This window comes from Crocodylus porosus, unplaced genomic scaffold (genome assembly GCF_001723895.1).
Source record: "Crocodylus porosus isolate Cpor-Errol unplaced genomic scaffold, CroPor_comp1, whole genome shotgun sequence".
Lineage (NCBI taxonomy): Eukaryota > Metazoa > Chordata > Crocodylia > Crocodylidae > Crocodylus > Crocodylus porosus.
This window is the reverse complement of record NW_017728886.1, coordinates 52,510,413-52,529,766: the sequence shown is the minus strand read 5'-3', so window position 1 is coordinate 52,529,766 and position 19,354 is coordinate 52,510,413. Positions and strand designations below refer to the sequence as shown.

General features: G+C 42.7%; 1 protein-coding gene across 2 annotated transcripts in view; it reads left to right on the top strand.

Annotated features, from left to right (window-relative positions):
• The window catches only part of ISPD (isoprenoid synthase domain containing), a 233,898-nt gene that overhangs the window by 123,252 nt on the left and 91,292 nt on the right, over positions 1–19,354 (top strand). Inside the window, exons 7-8 of one of the 2 annotated variants that reach the window (XM_019534084.1) lie at positions 6,936–7,025; positions 7,641–7,733. In XM_019534084.1, the coding sequence (XP_019389629.1) occupies positions 6,936–7,025; positions 7,641–7,733 (183 nt within the window). Of the gene's footprint in view, positions 1–6,932; positions 7,026–7,640; positions 7,734–19,354 lie in introns of both variants that reach the window. The other variant, XM_019534074.1, reaches the window with a different exon arrangement.

Sequence of the window (19,354 nt, the reverse complement as noted above, 5' to 3'; positions counted from 1 at the left end):
TCCGGGAAACTTTAAGTTCCCGGCCGGGCTTCCGGGTCCTGACCCGGAAACGCGGCGGAACTCCGGGGTTCTTCTCTCGGGCAGGGCCCCGCGGGGTCCTGGCCCCCTCACAATTGGGAAGATGGTTTATAAAAGATATGTGGAAATAATGGCTGAAAAGGCTGCTAGTTTGGATAGCTAAATCTTTTGAGACTGCCAAGAACCAGCCTACTAATTGTCATGTTATTGCTTAAAAGTTGTCTCTGCCACTTTAAACCAGAATTAAAGAAAGATTGAAATTCTGCCATATTCTTTTACAGTGTGTCTTGGTTTCATATATTTTGAATGTTCAGTATTTCTTCAGAAGTATAGAGAGTATTGTGCAAGAACCGTGGGATGAAATAGAATGGAAGCAGTGATAAAAATCTGAGTTGCAGATTGTAAAATAGCGTGCAAGGCATACTAGATGCTGCAACTGTTCGAAAAGGTCTAGAAAGGTAGATTTGGGATGGTGGATTGTATGAGAAATACAAAGTTTAACATGCCTGTTGCAGTCATTCCCAGTGCCACAGCATTCTGGAACAACACATTGTCTTCTCTAGAACACTCGTGGAGTGTTCAGATGGTCATTCCCACATATTTTAAAGTGCTATATTTTATCAAATACACTGACAAGAATTCAGTATTAAAATATATGTATATATGTTATATGTGTGTATATATTTGTGTGTGTGTGTGTTTATATATATATGAATATATAACAATTTAATTTCTTTTGGGTTTGCTATAATAGTCATTTACTCTTTCTTTAAGGAAAATATTGGATGATAACTAGATTGCTTGTTTAAAATGATCTACTTTGTAAATTACTTGCAGAATGGATGTTCCAGTTGGTAGATTTATTCAACTTTTTTAGCAGAATGAAAACAAATGACACCATAAAACAACACTGTAGAGTCATTTTATAAGCACATTTATGTCATTTGCTTATTTAGGATTTTCATGTTTAAATTGCCAAATAATTACCCTTATGTTGCAATATATTAGATACGCCTTTTTCTTCTGAGCGTGCAATTGAAATTCCATGATGTAGTTTGCATTATGATATAAGGGGAATGCATAAAGACTTAGTAGGGCAGTCCTAACAAGGCATTGGAGACCAAATATTTACCTCATCTAAACTGGATTTCTCTGAGCCGTGTTTATTTGTACTAGCTGAGGATCTGGCCCACAATATAAACTAAAGACTAAGACATGTAAGGTGCTGAGAACCCTTGTTGTGATGCAGCAGAGCAATTCAGTATGTGGCCAACTTCAAGTACATGAGTAATTCCACTGAAATCACATATTTAATCATTTTGCTAAAATAGGGTTAAAGCTCTGTATTTCACATGAAGGCTCGGCTTATGGAAGGCAATGAGATTTTTGCATTTTTAAGGGACCCCAGAATAAGCTTTAAGTGTAAGCTTAATTTACACAAAGACAAATGCGTGTTGTAGGCTCAGGACACACATTACACTTGTATCCTCTTAGGGTGCTACAAAAGGCTAATTTGCACATGTTCAAAGTATCTGTAACTCCACAAAGATAGTAGAAACAGGAACGTCTTTGTAGTACCACATGTAATGGGTAGACAGCTGTAGTGTTACGCTTGGGCAGATTTAGAATTTTGAAAAGGGGGTGCAAAATGGTGAGGTGCATCATCACATGTAACACAATACACATTCTTCACCAGTTAAAAATAAATTGGAAGCTTTAATAATATGCTAGGGACCTATGGCTGTATTATTCAGTTTAAGATTAAATAAAAAACACACAACTTTATTGGAACGAGTTCAAAAACAATTTGCGGGACTGTGAAATAGGAGTTTCATTTTCAGGAGCAGTTAACACAAACAGAAATACAGAAAAAAGAATAACTTGATTGGTAGAACATCAAAACCATTGAAAAAGAGGATCATTAATACCCATGGAATGAAGAATTTAGAAGGCATCAGGTACATTATAATTAGGGGCCTACTATTAGCAAGCGGGAGCCATTTTTGTGGCTTACTTGCGACACAAAGGGCTGATTTTTCTTGGGCATTTACTGGCAGTTCTGCCCTTCTCTAGATGGGTGGAGAGGCCCTGCCATCACTGCAGATTGGTGGAGGGGCCCCACCTTTGCCACAGACAGTCAGTAAGTCTCAAGCATGTGAGCATGGGTTCAGGGATTGTTGCATTGTCTAAATATCATATTAAAGATTCAGAGATTCTAAACAGCATTTTACATGAAAAATACACTAGTTTGTTAGTTAGTTGGCTATTTTGGGGTTCATTTTGTGGGAAATCATGGCCAATGGAATATTTTTCAGCAATTGTGGATACCTCCAATTTTTGCAGTTTCCACAAAACTATGTATTAAGTAGGTCTCTAATTATAATCATCAGTGAATCAATTGGCTCCCTCAGCACTGCTTGACTAGTTGGTTTTAAACTTTGGGTGGAACAAGAATCAAAGTGGGGTGCCAAGTATACCAGTGACCCCCGCACTGGATCTGTCTCTGGTACCACTGATTCCTCTTCATTTCTCAGCATTCTGTAGGGCTCCACTCTCTTGTCCTCCCTGCCTCCCTTCCAAGTGGGAGGGAGGGAGAGCCAGCAGGGACAGTTGAAACGGTTGAGGAAAACACTTTGTACCACTGCAAATGAATTTAATAGCTTGGCTATCAGCTCATGTCTCTACCATTTATAGAATATGGCCCCCTCTACATGTGCAGGTAAATGTGTAATGGGATCTTATGTGCAATCAACCCAGTTGCACCTCCTGTCATGCCATATGTGTATGGCAAGAAGTTTGATTGCAGGATCTTGTATTAGATCTCATCACACCTTATCATTGGCCTGATCCCGGGCTCCCCCTGACCAGCAAGAAGAAAGCTCCTGTGGTTGGGAGCCTCTCAGTGGAGGGATGCATAAGACCCCTGGAATCTGGGGACTGTGGCTGCCGTGATCCTTAGGGCTCAGGGGTTTTGTGTACCCCCAAGCCCTAGGGATCGTGGCTGCCTTGCTTCCTAGGGCTCAGTGGTTTTATGCACCTCTGAGCCCTAGAGATTATGGCAGCCATGATCTCCAGGGCCTGAGGGATTCACAAACCCCTGAGCCCTGGGGATCAGCAGCTGCCTTGGTCCAGAGTTTTCAGGGGTTTCATACTGGGTGTGGTACGCCCTTGTGCCTGGGACCCCTGTCAGCTGATGAGGCTCCTGGCCTCAGGGGAGACCTTGCTACATGTGCAAATTATAGCTCGATAGCAACAGCTATAAAATTAGTACACATTTTTAAGGCCTAATGTTATAGCTGGCTGAAGCTTTTTATTGTGTGATAGTTACTTTGCACATAGAGCTTGTTTTAAGGTAATTACGCAATTAACCTGTTAATTGTGCCATATCTCTAACATGTAGAGGGGGCCTATGAGACTAGGCTTGCCTGGACAGAACATGCCCTGATTTGCTAGATAATAAAAGCAAGTAAAATCAAGTCTTAATATACTTATTCACACAAAACAGTGTGTTGGTACACAAAGTTGATTAAAATGCATAAAAAATATAAAGATCACTAAAATTTTGAGGCAAATAGTGTTACTTTTATTTTGAAATTCCCACCATACCCATTCTGTATTTAGGACAATATTGTGGCTTATGTGTATAAATCCTAAGAGGTGTTAGGCTTCTGCGATTCTTGGAAAACTCAAGCGAAAGGTGAAATATTCTTGAAATTTTGTATGTCCAGACTCCTTAGTTGACTTTGCAAATCTAGTCTTCTTAAAGAGAAGTAAGTATGTTAAATATTCACAGGAAAAAATGAGCATATATTTTAAGGAGACAGTATACAATTCTTTTTTAAAAGGTGGTCTTCAAGATTTTATTAGACTTCTGCATGGAAATGACGTTTTGGAGAGGACAGCAGAGAATTATCTGTATTTTTTGTATTGATGCACAGTAGTGTATTCCGACCTGAAATAAACAATAAGATTATCAGAATAATTTCCAAAGAAAATAAAATCATCATGGATGGTTTTTTTCCTGATGGTCTTTTATTTACTCCAAATAACATTTAATGTAAGTGAACATTTCCCACCCCCCTGATACATGACTTGTAGCCCCCAACCATTTTCATTGCACTCCACTGGAGTCTGTCCAATTTGGTCACATCCCAGCTGCAATGGTAGGCCCAAAGCTAAACACTGGGCTCCAGATGTGACCTCACCAGTGCTAAATAGAGGGGAATAATCACTTCCCTTGATCTGTTGGAAGTGCTCTTAGCAATGCAGCTCAGTATGCTGATAGCCTTCCTTGCAACAAAGGCACACTGTTGGCTAATATTTAACTTGTCCACTGTAACCCCCACATCCTTTTCTGCAGAGCTGTTGCTTAGCCAGGGTGTCCTAAATCTGTACCAGTGCATGGGACTATTCTGTTCTAAGTGCAAGACTTTCACTTCTTCTTATTGAACTTCCTGAGATTTCTTTTAGTTCAATCCTCTTATTTGTCTAGGTCTCTGAATTCTAGCCCTACCCTCCAGTGTATCTACTACTCTCCCATGCTTTGATGTCATCCACAAAATTGCTGAAGGTGTCTTTCTTCCCATCTTCCACTGAGCTGATGAAGACATTGAACAAAACTGGCCTCAGGACTGACCCCTGGGGCACTCCACTGGATACTGTCTGCCAACTAGACATCAAGCCATTGATTACTACTCATTGAGCCCTATGATCTAGCCAGTTTTCTCCCTACCTTATAGTCCATTCATCCAAACCCTACTTCCTTAGTTTGCTTGCAAGAATGTCATGAGAGAGCATATAAAAAGCCTTGCTAAGTTCAAGGTATATCATGTCCACTGCTCCCCGCCATACAGACAGCCTGTCATTTCTTCATAGAGCAAAATCAAGTTGATCCTTCCAAACTCAGAGATGCCTGACCTGACCTCTTCCACCAATGGAAAGTGTCACAATCTTCTAGCTTCCACCTTCTGACATGTCCTCTTCCTTCTCCATTGCAGCCTGAGGCAGTCCTTTCTCTGCAGTCCTTGAGGTCTCCTCCAGCATTGAATTGATGAAGTCCCTATGGTGGAGGATGCTTCAGAGCCTTGCTGCTTCATCCTGTAGCTCTCATGCTTGCTCCTTGAGGGTTACCACTACCATATGTTTTATGTAATGTAAATATAACTTTTCTGTTAGTCCCTACTCTGCTGTCAGGCCCGTTAGAAGGGTTGGGTTCAAATTTAGGTGTTTAATTCCAACCATAGTAAAAAAAATGTTCAGTAGGATGTTTGTAGTAGAAAAAAAAATTATGACTGCAACAGCGGGTTTACATTGTGCTACTTTCGTGGGGTCCTGTAATCGCTCCCACACACTGCTCCCCCCAGCTGCACCCTGTACCATGCTCCCCCCCAATGCCTCCTCACCCCAAGCCTTACCCTTATGACCCTGCTCCCCCTGTCATAGCATAGATTGACAAAGAATACCTGCAACCTAGCAATATCATAGGTGGCTGACAGGACTTAGCAGCAGTGATACATGCCTAGTTGGGGAGAAGTCTATAGCCCTCAAGAGAAGGGTCCTGGCAGCGAGCTGTGCTCCCACTCACTCACTGTGTTGTACTGCTGTGCTCTGTCTGTCCTTCAACACAAGGCTTCAATCAGGTCTGCTGCTTAGAGGTTTTTACAGATGATTCAACTTTTTTGTAATAGGCTCTATAGCAGGGCCAGGCAGTTATTTCAGGTGGAGAGCCAATTACTGAGTTTTGGCAAGCCTTTGAGGGCCACATTGGGTAGCCCTGCCCCTTGACAGGTGCCCTGCCCCCTAGTTGCCATCTTGTGATTGGAAGTCCTGCCCCCTAACCCCTGACTTTTGCCACCAGAAGTCCCTCCCCTTGCCCCTAGAAGTACTCCTTTCAGCAAGGAGTTTTGCCATCTCAGAAGCAGAAAAATACCAACTTATATTCTAAAAAGCAAACATCTAAAACATTCACTAATTTGATTTCAAAAATATTTTTGTCCTTGCTTAGATGCATTTGTATGGCGCACATAGAGGTGATTGTATATAATAACTTAAAATGAAGTCTTGCTCTTGTATATTGTGGGGGACTGTGGGTCTGGGGGAGGGTGTGGATATCTGTGGGGGTGGAATAAGTTGGGGGCATGGGTGTGGGGTGACAGGTGTGTGTGTGTATGGGGTTTGTGGGGGATGTGGGGGGAAGGGTGGCTGGGGTGTATGAGGGATATGGATGTGGGGGTCCACGTGTATGGCAGTGTGAAGGGGGGGTACATGTGTATGGTGTGGTTGGCATGTGGGACTCACCTTACACACGCACGCACGCACGTGCACCGGCATGTCCCCCTGCTCCCACAGTCCAGCAATGCAGCCGAGAGCCACATGGTGCCGGAGCAGCACAGGGGTAGGAATACAGGAAAATGGCCAGGGTGGGGCAGAACTAGGCTGCTCAGTCTTACTGCTGGTTTCCCCTGGGTTCTACTGCCCCTGGCTCTTGTCATCTTTGGCAGGCAGCCAGGACCAGATAAATACTAATTTTCTAAATTTTTTAGGGGCCCTGTGGTCAGATAGAATGGCCTGGCAGGCTGAATCCAGCCCATGGGCCCTATTTTGCCTGCCCCTGCTCCATGGAGAAGCATTTTCTGATTGACTTTTTACTGACTGTTCATAAATTTTCAGACATTTGGCAACCCTGGTCCAGGTTTTCTTCATCTTCTACATGTTTTGTAGCTGTATAGTCAAACATTGTTCTGTTGTCTCATTTAAGTGGCAGGGAGTGTTTTGATTCTTGTGTTTAGAATGTTAATTGCTATTTTTAAGCCAGTAGTTTGAACATATATACAACAGCTTTGGAGGCTTTTGAACATGGAAAATAACACCATTCTGAATATGTATAGTAATGTAATACCCATATGCTTTTTTAGCAGGTTAGACGTATATCAGTATCTCTATACAAAGATGATAATTATATGCAGAACATCATTTTAGGACAATGCTTCAATTTTATTTGTATACGTGTAAGTATTATGCAAGAATATATTACTTTAAGGTTTGCCATTGATTTTTTTTTTGTGGTAAATGGTAATAAAGTATTTGAATAATTAACAGTTCTTTGAACAGGTTACCTCATGGCATTTCCATTTCTAGACTTCTCACACATTGATAATTGCATGTCAGCCCTCCTCTTGCCCATCCTTACATGCACTCTGTTCACAAGTACCTGGTTCTTGAGTTCTTGAAAATCCATTTGACACATCTTCTCCCAGAGATTGTAGTCCATTACAATGGACTACAATGGTTTCATATATAGAGAGATGAGCTTGGCTGAATCAAACTTGGCATTCATAAGGCATCAAACCTGGCATGTCTTACCTGCCACTTGCTAGTTCTAACAAATCCATTACATCAGATATCCAGCTAGGAATCTTTGTGGGATCAGGGAGGCTTACACTGAACAATATATACCATATGTTTAGATTCTGATTTTGTGTTTGTGTAACAAAAAAGAAAGAAGTAGTATTCAACAGAACACACTGCATCCTTTTTCGTAAGATAAAAAAAATACTACATTGTAGTGAATGAATAATTGTTTTATTTTCTTTTGGTAACTTTAGATATTTGTTTTCACTTAGGTTAACAAATCTGCCTTTCAAGAAACACAACAACTGGTGGATATCCTTGAAAATGCAAATATTTCTACCTTGTATCCAGTTGTTCTCATTTTGGTATGATAATTCCTAAAAGCTTAATGTAATAAACATTTAATAAAATGTTTTTAGCATTTTACAAAATATTTCAGGTGAGAAAATCTTGTATCTGAACAGACTTTTCAAAAGCTGAACTGGAAATGAGTTGATGATGAGTCTGCATCCAGCAGTCCACGCTGAATGCAGCCAGTAATTAAGTTGAGGCTGACAAAAGGCAGATTAGTTGAAAGAAAATTTACTTTCTCTTCTCTAAGGTTTCAGTCTTTCTAGTCCTGATTACAGTTTATATTTCTTTCTGTTTTATTATGCTCCATTCATGCTGGTGATACTTCAGCTTCCATAAAGATATGAGGGAATGTATAGACAGGACAGGGAGAGGGTGGTGTGGCTGAGATGGAGTTGCGGGCCTGAGAGTGGGGAGAGGCAGCAGGTTGGGGTCTTTGCCAGGATGAACTAGGGGGTGAACTGGGGTGGGGGAAGCATAGTTTGGAATGATGTCAGGAGTATCAGGGTATGGGGGTGAGTAGGGGATCCCTGAGGTATGCGCAGCATAGTGAAAACCTTTGCTGTAGTTTAGCAGGGTTGACAACCCAAGATAGTTTTTTTTGTTTGTTTGTTTTTTTTACTGACAATCTGCAAACTTTTTACTGAGAACCAAACTTTTACTATGGTTGGTATAAACTCCTACATTTAAACACAGCCCTTGTTACTGCTATCCAGGCTCTAGTAGAAGGGTTACATATATATTATAAAAAACATGATATTACTAAAAACATATGTCAGTAAAACGTTTTGTCAGTAAAAAGCTTGCAGATTGTCATTAAAAAAAACTCTGTTGGCAATATCCAAGGTGTTGCTATGATGATTAATTAGGTTTTTTTTATTTCTAAAGTATTACATCCACAATTGAGCCATCTTGCTCTATGCATGCATTGAACGACTCTGAATACTGACTGTACCCAACTGAGAATTTAGCTCTTCATTTGAAGTTGGCCTTTCTATGCTTGAGTATATTTTTGAGGAACTCCACATGTGTTCTATGCTCAAGCTTACACTGGCTTCTTCAGCTTAATGAACATTAGATGAAATCCAGACCTCCTTACTCCCTCAACCAATATTGATGGACTTTCATAGAAGATTTAGCAAACTTTTTAGAAATGTGGTAACAAGTACTTTTTCTGTGAAACAAGAATATTGTTTGCATTATTCCTCCAAGAATCAATTTAATCATTTCCTGCACACACAAAACCCTGGGAGAACTATGATTGGTGGACATGTATAGAACAAATAATCAAAAGATAACACTGTACTTTTGCATCAGATATGAAAAGAGTTCCTGCATTCTGTTGGAAGGTGTGTGTATTAAATTGTTTCTTTTTGCAAATGTATAATGCAAAATGGTGGATCTGGCCAGTGACCAGATTCCATTTCCAGCAGCCCCTGCCCATGTTGCTGTGGCTTGTTTCCATAGATCCCAGGAGTGGTGGGGCCATAACAGCACAGGGCCAGGGTTTCCATGGAGACCAACTGGAGAGTGCTAGCAGGATGTATGTTTGGGTGGGGAGTTGCTCTGGGGCCAGGGCTGAGATTTTGTGGTGGTGACAGCGTGGTCTGGAGCTGGAGCAGAACCACAATCCACTGCCTGCATACCTCTGCCCAGGGTATGTGGATAGCAGATTGCAGCTGTGCCTTGGCCCTAGCCCACACTCTCACGACCACAGGATCCCCCCCCGGCCCTGGAGCAGCTCCATGTCCAGCTGTGTGCCCTATCAGCACTGCTCGGGCCCATCTCCATGGAAACCATGGCCCCACACACTCACAACCCCACTGCTCCAGGGGTCTTCGTGGCAACTGGTTGCAATGACGCCAGCAGTGGCTGCTGAAAAATGGACTCCACTGTGGGCCTGATCTGGCCTGCTTGGTGGACTTTGCCTGCCCCTGGACTAAAGGCTTATCATAGCTGTTATAAAATATTCCATTACTTCATTCATGTTAATGTTGCATGATACCTAAATACCTTAGAAGAAATCACTGGGGAAAGTTCCATCAAAATTTTTCTTCAAAATCCATGGATCCTAATATTGCCCTGAGGCACACCACTGGCTTTGATAACCCAATCTCCCAATTTTCTCTGTACTTGCCACCAATGCCAGATTCCTAAACACAGAACTGTTAATATCGTATCAGAAGAGTAAGGTAAATTAAATACTGTATGGTTATGTCTACACATTCATTTACTTCAGCCTAACTGTACTCTGTAGTAAGTGGTTTTGGGTAGGCATCTATACATGCAGGGATTAGGGAGCAGATTTGCTGTTCTTTGCACCAAGTGTCCTGCAGCCCTGTAATGGGCCCCTGCTGCCACTGTGGGGGAGCTCCAGGCTTGCTCCGGGTGCTGGCCCAGGGCCTGGCAGGGAGCACCAGGCCAGGAGACAGCTGTCTCTTGGCCCTGAGGGACTTCCTGTTGCTAGGGTGAGGACAATGTCCCCCTGCCTCGGAAGCATGGAGCTCCTGACCCTTTCTCCCCAATCAGGGGCAGGGGACTTGGAAAGAGCTACAGGGGAGGGACAGATCCCAGCCTTCTGCCCTGATCTGCCGGTGGGGCAACTAGCAGCCAGTCTTGCTGCTAGCTGCTGCACCAGCAGATAGGAGCAGGGGGCTAGGACGTATCCTACCTCTGCAGCTCTTTCCAAGCTGTGTGCCTTGATCACCCAATTGAGGCATAGGGCTGGGACCTGTTACTGACTAGGACAGTTCCCAGCCCCTGCCCTGCATGTGGGGCAGAGTCTGGACAGCTTGTTCCCCACTTAGCTCCATAAGCACAGAGATGAGGAGGAACAGAGTGGGGGGCTCCATAAGCAATAAGCATAGAACTGGGGTGGGAGGAACTGGCTGGGGGGTTTGTTCCCCTCCCAACTCTGTGACTGTGAAGCTGAGCAGGGAACAAGCTCACCAGTCTGTTTCCCACCCCCAGTTCTGTGCTTGCAGAGCTGGGTGGGGAACAGGCTCCCCTGTCCCGTCAGCAGGAAGCTCCCAGCACTGGTTCCATGACTGCCTGGCTGGTGCTGAGAGATAAGAGTCTCCCAACCTGAGGTTTGTGGTCATGGGGCCAGTGCTAAGAGACCCTTATCTCCCAGTGCCATCTCTGTGACCATGGGTCTTGTGCTAGCAGTTCCTTACCTCCCAGCCAGAGCTCCACAATCACAGAGCTTGAGCTGGGAAACCCTTATCTCCCAGACCAAGCCCCACGACCACGGAGCTCAGGCTGGGAGATAAGTATCTCCCAGCACTGGCCTTGTAGTTGTGGAGCCAGTGCTGGGGGATAAGGGTCTCCCAGCCCCATGCTCCCTATTGTATTCTCAGAGCAGGGGTCTTGGAGCTCCCTGCTCCCAGGTAGCTCCCAGAGTCAAGGAGCTATCTCCCACCCCATTGCCAGCCCCATTGCCCACCCCATTGTGGACGGCTGACCAAGATCAGATTTTGCCCCTGGTCAAACGTCAACATGAGCACTACTGCACCATTACTAATCTCGAGTAAGTTTGCTACTTGCATTTGCAGGTAGCAAATTTACTTAGGATTAGGGAGGTTTAATGTGTAGTAAGCATGTGCATGAATAAACTTACATGCTTACTGTGCAGTAAACTGTGCTAATGCAAAGTTAAGCATCTCATGTAGACGTGCCCCATGTGTAGCAATACACATGTTTTTATATTGCAAGAAGGGGTTTGTCTGTCAAACAAATCTTTACAGTGCATTCCAAGTATTCCTGGCCTAAATAGTTTCAATATGGCCTTTAATAATGTAATGAAGAAACATTACTTATGCACAGCATATATTTTTGATACATAAAAAAGTTCTCTCAAAATGACTTAACAACCAAAAGACCTGGTATACAGGCAAAAACAGGGTTGCATAAAAGTTTTTGTATGGAATTTTATCTTGTTACAAATCAATAATTTGGATTTATGGAACTTCCACATTATTTTTCAGAAATACAAGAAACATAAAACAGAAAGTGGGCTGAAAGTATGTTTTAAATGACAGAAGAGTTAGCTAAACAAATCATTGTCTCATATTAATTACTGGGAACTATTTAAGTTCCTTAAACTTCCGATTCCTAAAATTCCCTACAGATGGTATAGCTGGGGGATAGAAATTTCTTTCAGCAGTCTTTAATTAAACTCAGCATTGGATGTTCTCTCACATAATGGCTACTATGGTGGGATTCTCCTCAATTTAAATTTTCATTAAAAAATCATACCATTTAACAAATAGCACCTGACTGTCTTGTTATAAAAACATTCTGTTAAGCCACTGGTCTTTTCATTTACAAGAGGACATTTAAATTTTTTCACATTTATAAAACGCAAAACTCAGAATATGTTGAGGATAGCAAAATTGGTCAGTATTGTTTTTAGATGCTGTTTAATGGGTGAACATTTTCCTTTTTTGATTTCCAAAGTAAACCTGTTCCTTGCAGTGGAGCTGGAAAGATGTAAACAAGGAGAAGTAGCACAGCACCTCAATTCTCATACAGAAAGATTTGCATTAATGTTTTTCTTTCAGCTCAGGCCAGCTTTTTCATCTTTTTGTATGACTAGAAAGTTCTCCTCTCCCCACTACTGATTTCTCAGCACTTTTTCTTGGACATGTAAAAATAATCTGAACACTGAGGGAATTGGCTTTGTGTGTGTTCTTTTTTTCTTTTAGTATTTGGGGGCTAAATATAACAAGCCAAATTCATTAGTGTATTTTACTGTTTTGTACCCAACAATCTGTGTAGTCCGTCAGTACCAAATGCCAAATGTGTGAAATATTAAGTACTGAATATTAAGGCTGCTAAACATTCTTTCTTTTAACACCCTTTTTACTTGCATGTAACTTCTGTTGAAGCAAGATGAAATTTTTTAGCTGCACATTACCTTGACTCAAGTTTCTCAAAAGAAATTTTAAAATGTATTTGTAAATTGTCAGTAAGTACTTTCTTAGCTAATATTTGTAAAATATGTGTATATTTAACTCACTTAAAAAGTTTGAAAATGGTATTCTGAGAAAGCACAGCAAAAAAAATAGTAAACTGCTTTTCCACAAACCTATGCTGTATGTACCTACAAATACTGGAAAGGCTGTGCTTTAAAAAAATTATGCTAAGTGGCATTTACTCTCCACTTGATTTGATTGCGTGTGTTGGGACACATGTTGACAGCTTCTGGCAGGCACACAGGGCATCAAAAGGGTTTTTTTTTAGGCACAGTTTTTTAAGAATCTTTTGACCATTGGCTCCAACAAAATGTATTAGATGGTTGTGTTCATTCAGTCAGAAGAGTGCTAGAAAAAATGCATAACTTACTTTGAAAAAGCCTTATGGAAAGTCAGTAGAATTTGACAAATTGTATCTTGTGTTACAGAATTCTACAGCATGGTTTAAACAGCCTATAGAGCGAGCATATTTTTCTATTAAATTTTGTAGTCTTTAAAACAATTTCTATATAACTGTCGGGGTTTCATCCTTATTAAATTCTAATGGACTTAGAAGATTATATGTAGGTGAGTATTAATTTTATTTCAGCCTTCATCAGAGAGGCTTACCAGTTTTGAAATACCTGAAGTATGATAGAAGAGGATAAAGATAACCTTTTCTTTGTGGTTGTAGCAATGGGTCTAGGCCCAGTGGTCTCAAATTGCAGCAAAGAAAACTGAGGTTGGATGTTAGGAAGAATGTTCTTTCTATGAAGGTGTAAAAGCCTTAGAACAGGCTACCTAGAATGTTTTATGGAGTCTCCATCGCTGGAAATTTTCAAAAGCAGGTTAAATAGGCTGGGCTTGTTTAATCAGGGTTGATCTTGCCTTAAGCAGGGGCTGGACTGGATGACCTCATGAGGTCCTCTATTTCCCTACTTTCCTATGATCCTAAACAACATTAGTGTTATAACACCATTGAGCCATCTTGCTTTGTTGTTTCATATTTAAAGTATTATGTGAAGAAACTTATGAATGAGTTGATGATTTAGTTGCATCATGTTTTGATCATGCCAAATGATTCAGACTTTTTTCAGCAGTTAATTGGGCCCTTACCTTGGGGTATGCAGTTACCTTTGTCTATAAAAATAAAACAAAACAAACAAACCTAGTTTGCACTACAATTTAAATTGGCGGATCTTGTTATCCTTCACATTCCATGCCCATACCCCATATGCAGATACCAGTTAATATTTTTTATTTCCACTGACCTTTCAAAAAAAAAAAAAAGCAGTAGTTGTGGTATATGGAATCTACCTTCAAGGGGCCAGCAGTGAAACATTCCGATGACCTGTGGGTGTTACACAAATTGTTAATTGCTCAAATCACGAACAAGACCTTATAAGGGAGGATAAGGCAAGATGCCATGTTTATTGATTAAGCGCTTAATACACAAATACATACCACATTCATACCCCAATTTCTGTTCTGCACTGGTATACATTACCAGTCTTATCAATACTCAGATCAACTCGGTGGCCAGCCGGGCTCCTGCCTATCCATCTTGTCAGACAAACCAATGTTCCAGGATGACATACAGAACAAGACCCAAAATTGATATATCTTGCCCCATCTTTTATAGCCTTGTCAACTCACCCAGTCCTCTGGGCTTTTGCTGTGTTATCTCTGTGTTCTTCCTTGAAGGTCGATGGCTGCTGTTCTCTTGCTGTTCTGGGGCTGATTCTTCTTGTTTTGGTCTTTTATCTGTCTGCATTCTTCAGCCAGTCACCAGCTGATGTTTTCCTTTTCCACAGACATACTCTCACCCCTTCTTTCACACATACAGCATACAAAGGTCGAACACTTATGTCAAGCTACAGAACAATACAAAATGGATTTTCTTAAGGCGGTGCAAAACTCAAGAAATGCATAAGATTTCATAGACATTAGGGCTGGAAGGGACCTTGAGGGATCATTGTGTCCAGCTCCCTGCTTAAGGGGTAGAAAGTCAGCTGGGATAAAAGGATCCCAGCAAGATAAGAGACATTTGGACATTTAACGGAGTCCAGAGCAGGCGCTTGCACTACCTCTGGAGGCAGTCTGTTCCAGGCCTTGGGGGCTCGGACAGTAAAGAAGTTCTTCCTTATGTCCAGCCTCAAATGGTCTTGGAGGAGTTTGTGACTGTTTGACCTTGTCATCACTTGGGGTGCTCTGGTGAACAGGTGTTCCCCCAGATCCTGATGTACACCCTTGATGTACTTACAGACAGCCACCGGGTTCCCCCTAAGCCTGCGCTTTTCCAGGCTGAAGAGTCCCATGGCCTATTATCCTGCCCTCTGATCATGTGCATCAGAGGCTCTCCTCTGGACTCTCTCAAGCTTCTCCATGTCTTTTTAAGATTGTGGAGCCCAGAATTAGATGCAGTACTCCAGCTGTGGCCTCACCGAAGCCGAGTACAGCACGAGGATGGCATCCTGGGATTTGCTAGAGAAGCATCTATGGATGCAAGCCAGAGTTTTGCTCGCTTTACCAGCTGCAGCATTGCATTGGCATAGCAAGCATAGCACTGCCGAGCCTATAAGCGTGCTATGGGATTTTTTTCCCCAAGGTGCAGTACCTTGCATTTTTCGGTGTTGAACGCAATCAACTTTTCATCCACCCATTTTCTGAACCTATCTAAGTCAGCCTGGGTCACCATCCTGTCCTTAGGTGTGGACGCTTTACTCCAAGGTTTGGTGTCATTGGCAAACTTGGCCAGTCTGCTTCTGACACCAGTGTCCACATCATTAATAAAGATGTTAAAGAGTATAAGCCTAAGGACGGAGCCTTGGGGGACCCCACTGGTCACAGTGCACCACGATGATGAACTTCCATTGACTGCCACTCTCTGGGTCCAACCTTGGAGCCAATTCCCTAGTCATCAGGCTCTGATACAGCCAAGGCCGCGATTGGCCAGTTTTTCCATGAGAGGATCACGGGACACCATATCAAAGGCTTTTTAAAAATCAAGATATATAATGTCAGTCTCTTCTTCCTTGTCTAGGTGATATGTCCCCCGGTCATAGAAGGAGACGAGATTGGTCAGGCAAAACCTACTCTCAACAAATCTGTGCTGGCTATCCCTCAGGATGTTGACATCAGCCAGTTTGTCAAGAATGATCTCTTTGATAATTTTTTCCAAGATCTTCCCTGGGATAGATGTCAGGCTGATAGGCCTGTGGGTCCCCAGATCTACTCTCCTCCTTTTCTTGAAGATAGGCACCATATTGGCCTTCTTCCAGTCTTTGGGCACTTCACCTGAGTGCTATGAGTTCTTGAAGATCCATGCCAGTGGCTGAGCTATGATGCGTGCCAGCTCCTTAAGTACCTTGGGGTGGAACCGGTCTGGGCCAGCTGACTTGAAGGTGTCATGGTTTACATTGATGTAGGGTAACAATTCTCCCTCACCCTGGTCATTCCATACCGTATTGAGCAGGGCTGTCCCTTGGGGCTGGTGAAAAACTGATGCAAAATACCTATTAAGCAGGTTGGCTTTTTCCTAGCTGTCAGCTGTCCCATATGGTTTAGCAGGGGTCCAGTGTTATTCTTGCTTTTACTCTGGTTCCCCACATATCTAAAAAAGGACTTTTTATCGTCTTTGATATGTGTTAAGAAGCAAAATATTAAAAGCAATAGGCAAAAAGTCTATGTGTGTAACATGGGTGTGTTTGGTGGTGGTGGGTTGTTGTTGTTCTCCCCGTAAGCTGTGAGTGTGTGTATTGCTGAACCCTGTTCCTAATATAAATAAAGCTGTTTACCATCCCACTGGTCTCTGGTTTAACTCCCAAGGGATTGAGTGCTGCTCCTGTGTCAACAGCTATACTCCCAAGCTGCTCAACGGCAGCAGGTTCTGCCGCCTGGCCCCCATCATACCGTCCCACCCTCACAGCCAGAGTGAGAGGCTGGAGCACACTAGGCTCCTTCTCCATTGGAGCCCCCGCCCCCTCACTTTTTTCCTTCTTGCTCTTAGATGAGCTGCCCTCCTTTTACTTCTTGGAGCCGGCCACTCTACGAGATGCCTTGGCCGATATCTCTGAGCCCTTTGGCGTGATGGCAGCCACCAAGCTACCAGAGTTTGCGCCATCCCCAGAGCATCCCTGAACCTCCTTCTTGCTACTGGTCCCCTCACTGGGACAGGTTTGCCACTGTCCTTGGCACTCTTAGATTTGAACTTGCCCTCCTTGGCTTGTGGGCCTGATACTGGGGTCACAAACTTGATGTTATCTGGCAACATGGCTACAGCATTGGGCCCCACCACGCTGGTAGCCCCACCTCTTTGAAATCTGACATCTGCAATTTCTACTGATCCTTCTCCAAGTCAGCATTTGGGTCAATGATGAGATTCCCTACTCCAATGTCCCACTCATACCCATTGTTATATGTCTCAATTGGGTTCACATCCACTCCTTTTCCTCTGGAAGTTCCACTGCTCAAGGACATCTTAGAGTTAATAATCCACCTCAAGGTTCAAGACTCTTCCCCACCCAATGCCTTCTGGATCCAGGGCAGCAGGCGTAACTATGTCCTTAGGGCTCCAGTGCTCAGGGTCTGCCCAGGTGACAGCATTTTTGCTTCTCTGATTTGACTTTGTTCAGCTGCCAGCATCCACAGGGACACCCAGTGGCACCACGCAAACTAGTAGTGGACATGTAGTGAAGTTGCCTGTAAAGTACAAGGACTGTGTAATGGGATAGCAGTAAAGGCTAGACCCCATCAGTGAGCCAAGTGCTAGCAACCTCTGGCTTCACAATCCCAAAATGTTTTAATTTAAAGTAGCTACTGACAAACATTCAAGTACTGAAGAGGGAGCTCCCAGAGTAAAGAAGGGGGATGTGGTATATGGATTGTACCTTTAAGGGGCCAGCAGTGAAACATTCCAGTCTTTCCCTCTGATGCTCTGTTGGTGTGGTTTGTTGGTGGTGGGTTATTGTTGTTCTACCCACAACGTGTGAGTGCGTGTGTTGCCGAATCCTGTTCCTAATAAAGATAAAGCTGCTTACCATCCTATCAGACTATTGAATGCCAACTCGAGGACAGAACCCCAGGGGCATGGAGCTCTGAGTAAGTACCCCATCCAAGAACCCAGTAGCCAAGGGCAGATACTGTAGTAGCAATTGCCAAGGCATTAAACATTACTATGCACACTACTAGGTTGAGGCAAATATGAAAGACAAGCCTGAAAGAAAGGAACCAACTAGCTGTGCTAAACCTACTGGTGAGCCCAGTCCACAAAAGACTGCTAGCTGGTGAGGTGTAGAGTGCTAGTACTTTTATTTAAGGTATTCTCCTCAAGCCTGAAAAGTTTTTCCCTGCTGTGAGGAAAGAGAGAGAGAGGAGAATAAGAGAAGGGAGAGGAAACAGAGATCTCCACTCCTATGCTTTTTGCCTATTGATAATTTTTCCAGGGAGATGCTTTAGCTTGGTAATAGAGGCAGGATAACAGCTTGGACAGCAGCTTTATAAGTTGTAGCCTGTTATGTGATAAAATATTAAGGAGCAACAGACAAGCAGAAATTGTGTTGAAGCTCAGAAAACCTGATGCCTGTGTTAACTTTCTAAAGGGAAATTAAAAATCATTATCACAACTATAGGGCTAGAATTTTTTAAAGTAAAAGTGCATGTCCTCACACATTGTTAATTTTGATCTACATACAGAATATCTATATAAATGAGAAGGCAAGTAGTTTTTTTTTTTTTTCAGATCCTGTGTATTGCAAATACATGCAGACTGAAATGGTGTCCTGGAAAAAGTCTGTGCTGTCCTAAATTTAGTTAAGGGGTGGAGTGAGTGGAAATGAAATGATTGGTCAGATTATTCTGGTCTGAAATCCTAATTTATTGACATTGCGTATGTGTTTAATATTTAAGCGAGGTTTTAAATGCAACACTTAACTTTTAAGTAAGCCTTAATAGTCCATATAGATATTCCTATGCAAGCCTTCCAATAGATACAGTGAATTCAATTGGCCAGACATCCATCACTGCACTGGGGTTCGAATAGTTGTTTTTTTTCCCCTGTGTTGTTCTCTTCCCTACCTCCCCCTTAAGTCTTTATTGTTCACAGTAGTTATTCCTGTTAGACTTAGGCTGTTATTTGTATTCTGCTGTCGCGGACTGTTGTCACGTCCTCTTTTAACTTTTTTGCTACCTTGGGTTATAGAGGTCACTCTAAACTGTGACCTACTTGTGCTGCTTTTAGTGGTATTTAGTTAGTTATGTCAAGACAAAATGGCATTACTTGTGCTAAGTATTTTACTAAGGCAGCTTTCAAGGCCTATGTCTGCATGTCACCACATTTTACTGATGAGTTGTATTCAGTCATATGAAATACTTCAGAGTGAACATATTGAGTACCTTGTTTGTCTTGGCTGTAAACTAAACACCCCCTTTTTACTCACCCCTGCCTTCCCTTCATGCTCTGTGACCTTGAGAAAAACCTGCAGAGAGAAGCCAATTAAAAAATAAGCCCTTAGCAGCAATTACTGGAGAAGCCAAAGCAGGGATGTTTGGACATTCAGAGAGGCAGCAAGCTGCTGGGAAGAGATGGCCTCCACCTCTCCCCGCTGGGGAGGAGGCTCTTCTCAGCCAGGCTGGCTGACCTGCTCCACCGGGCTTTAAACTAAGCCCGCTGGGAGATGGGG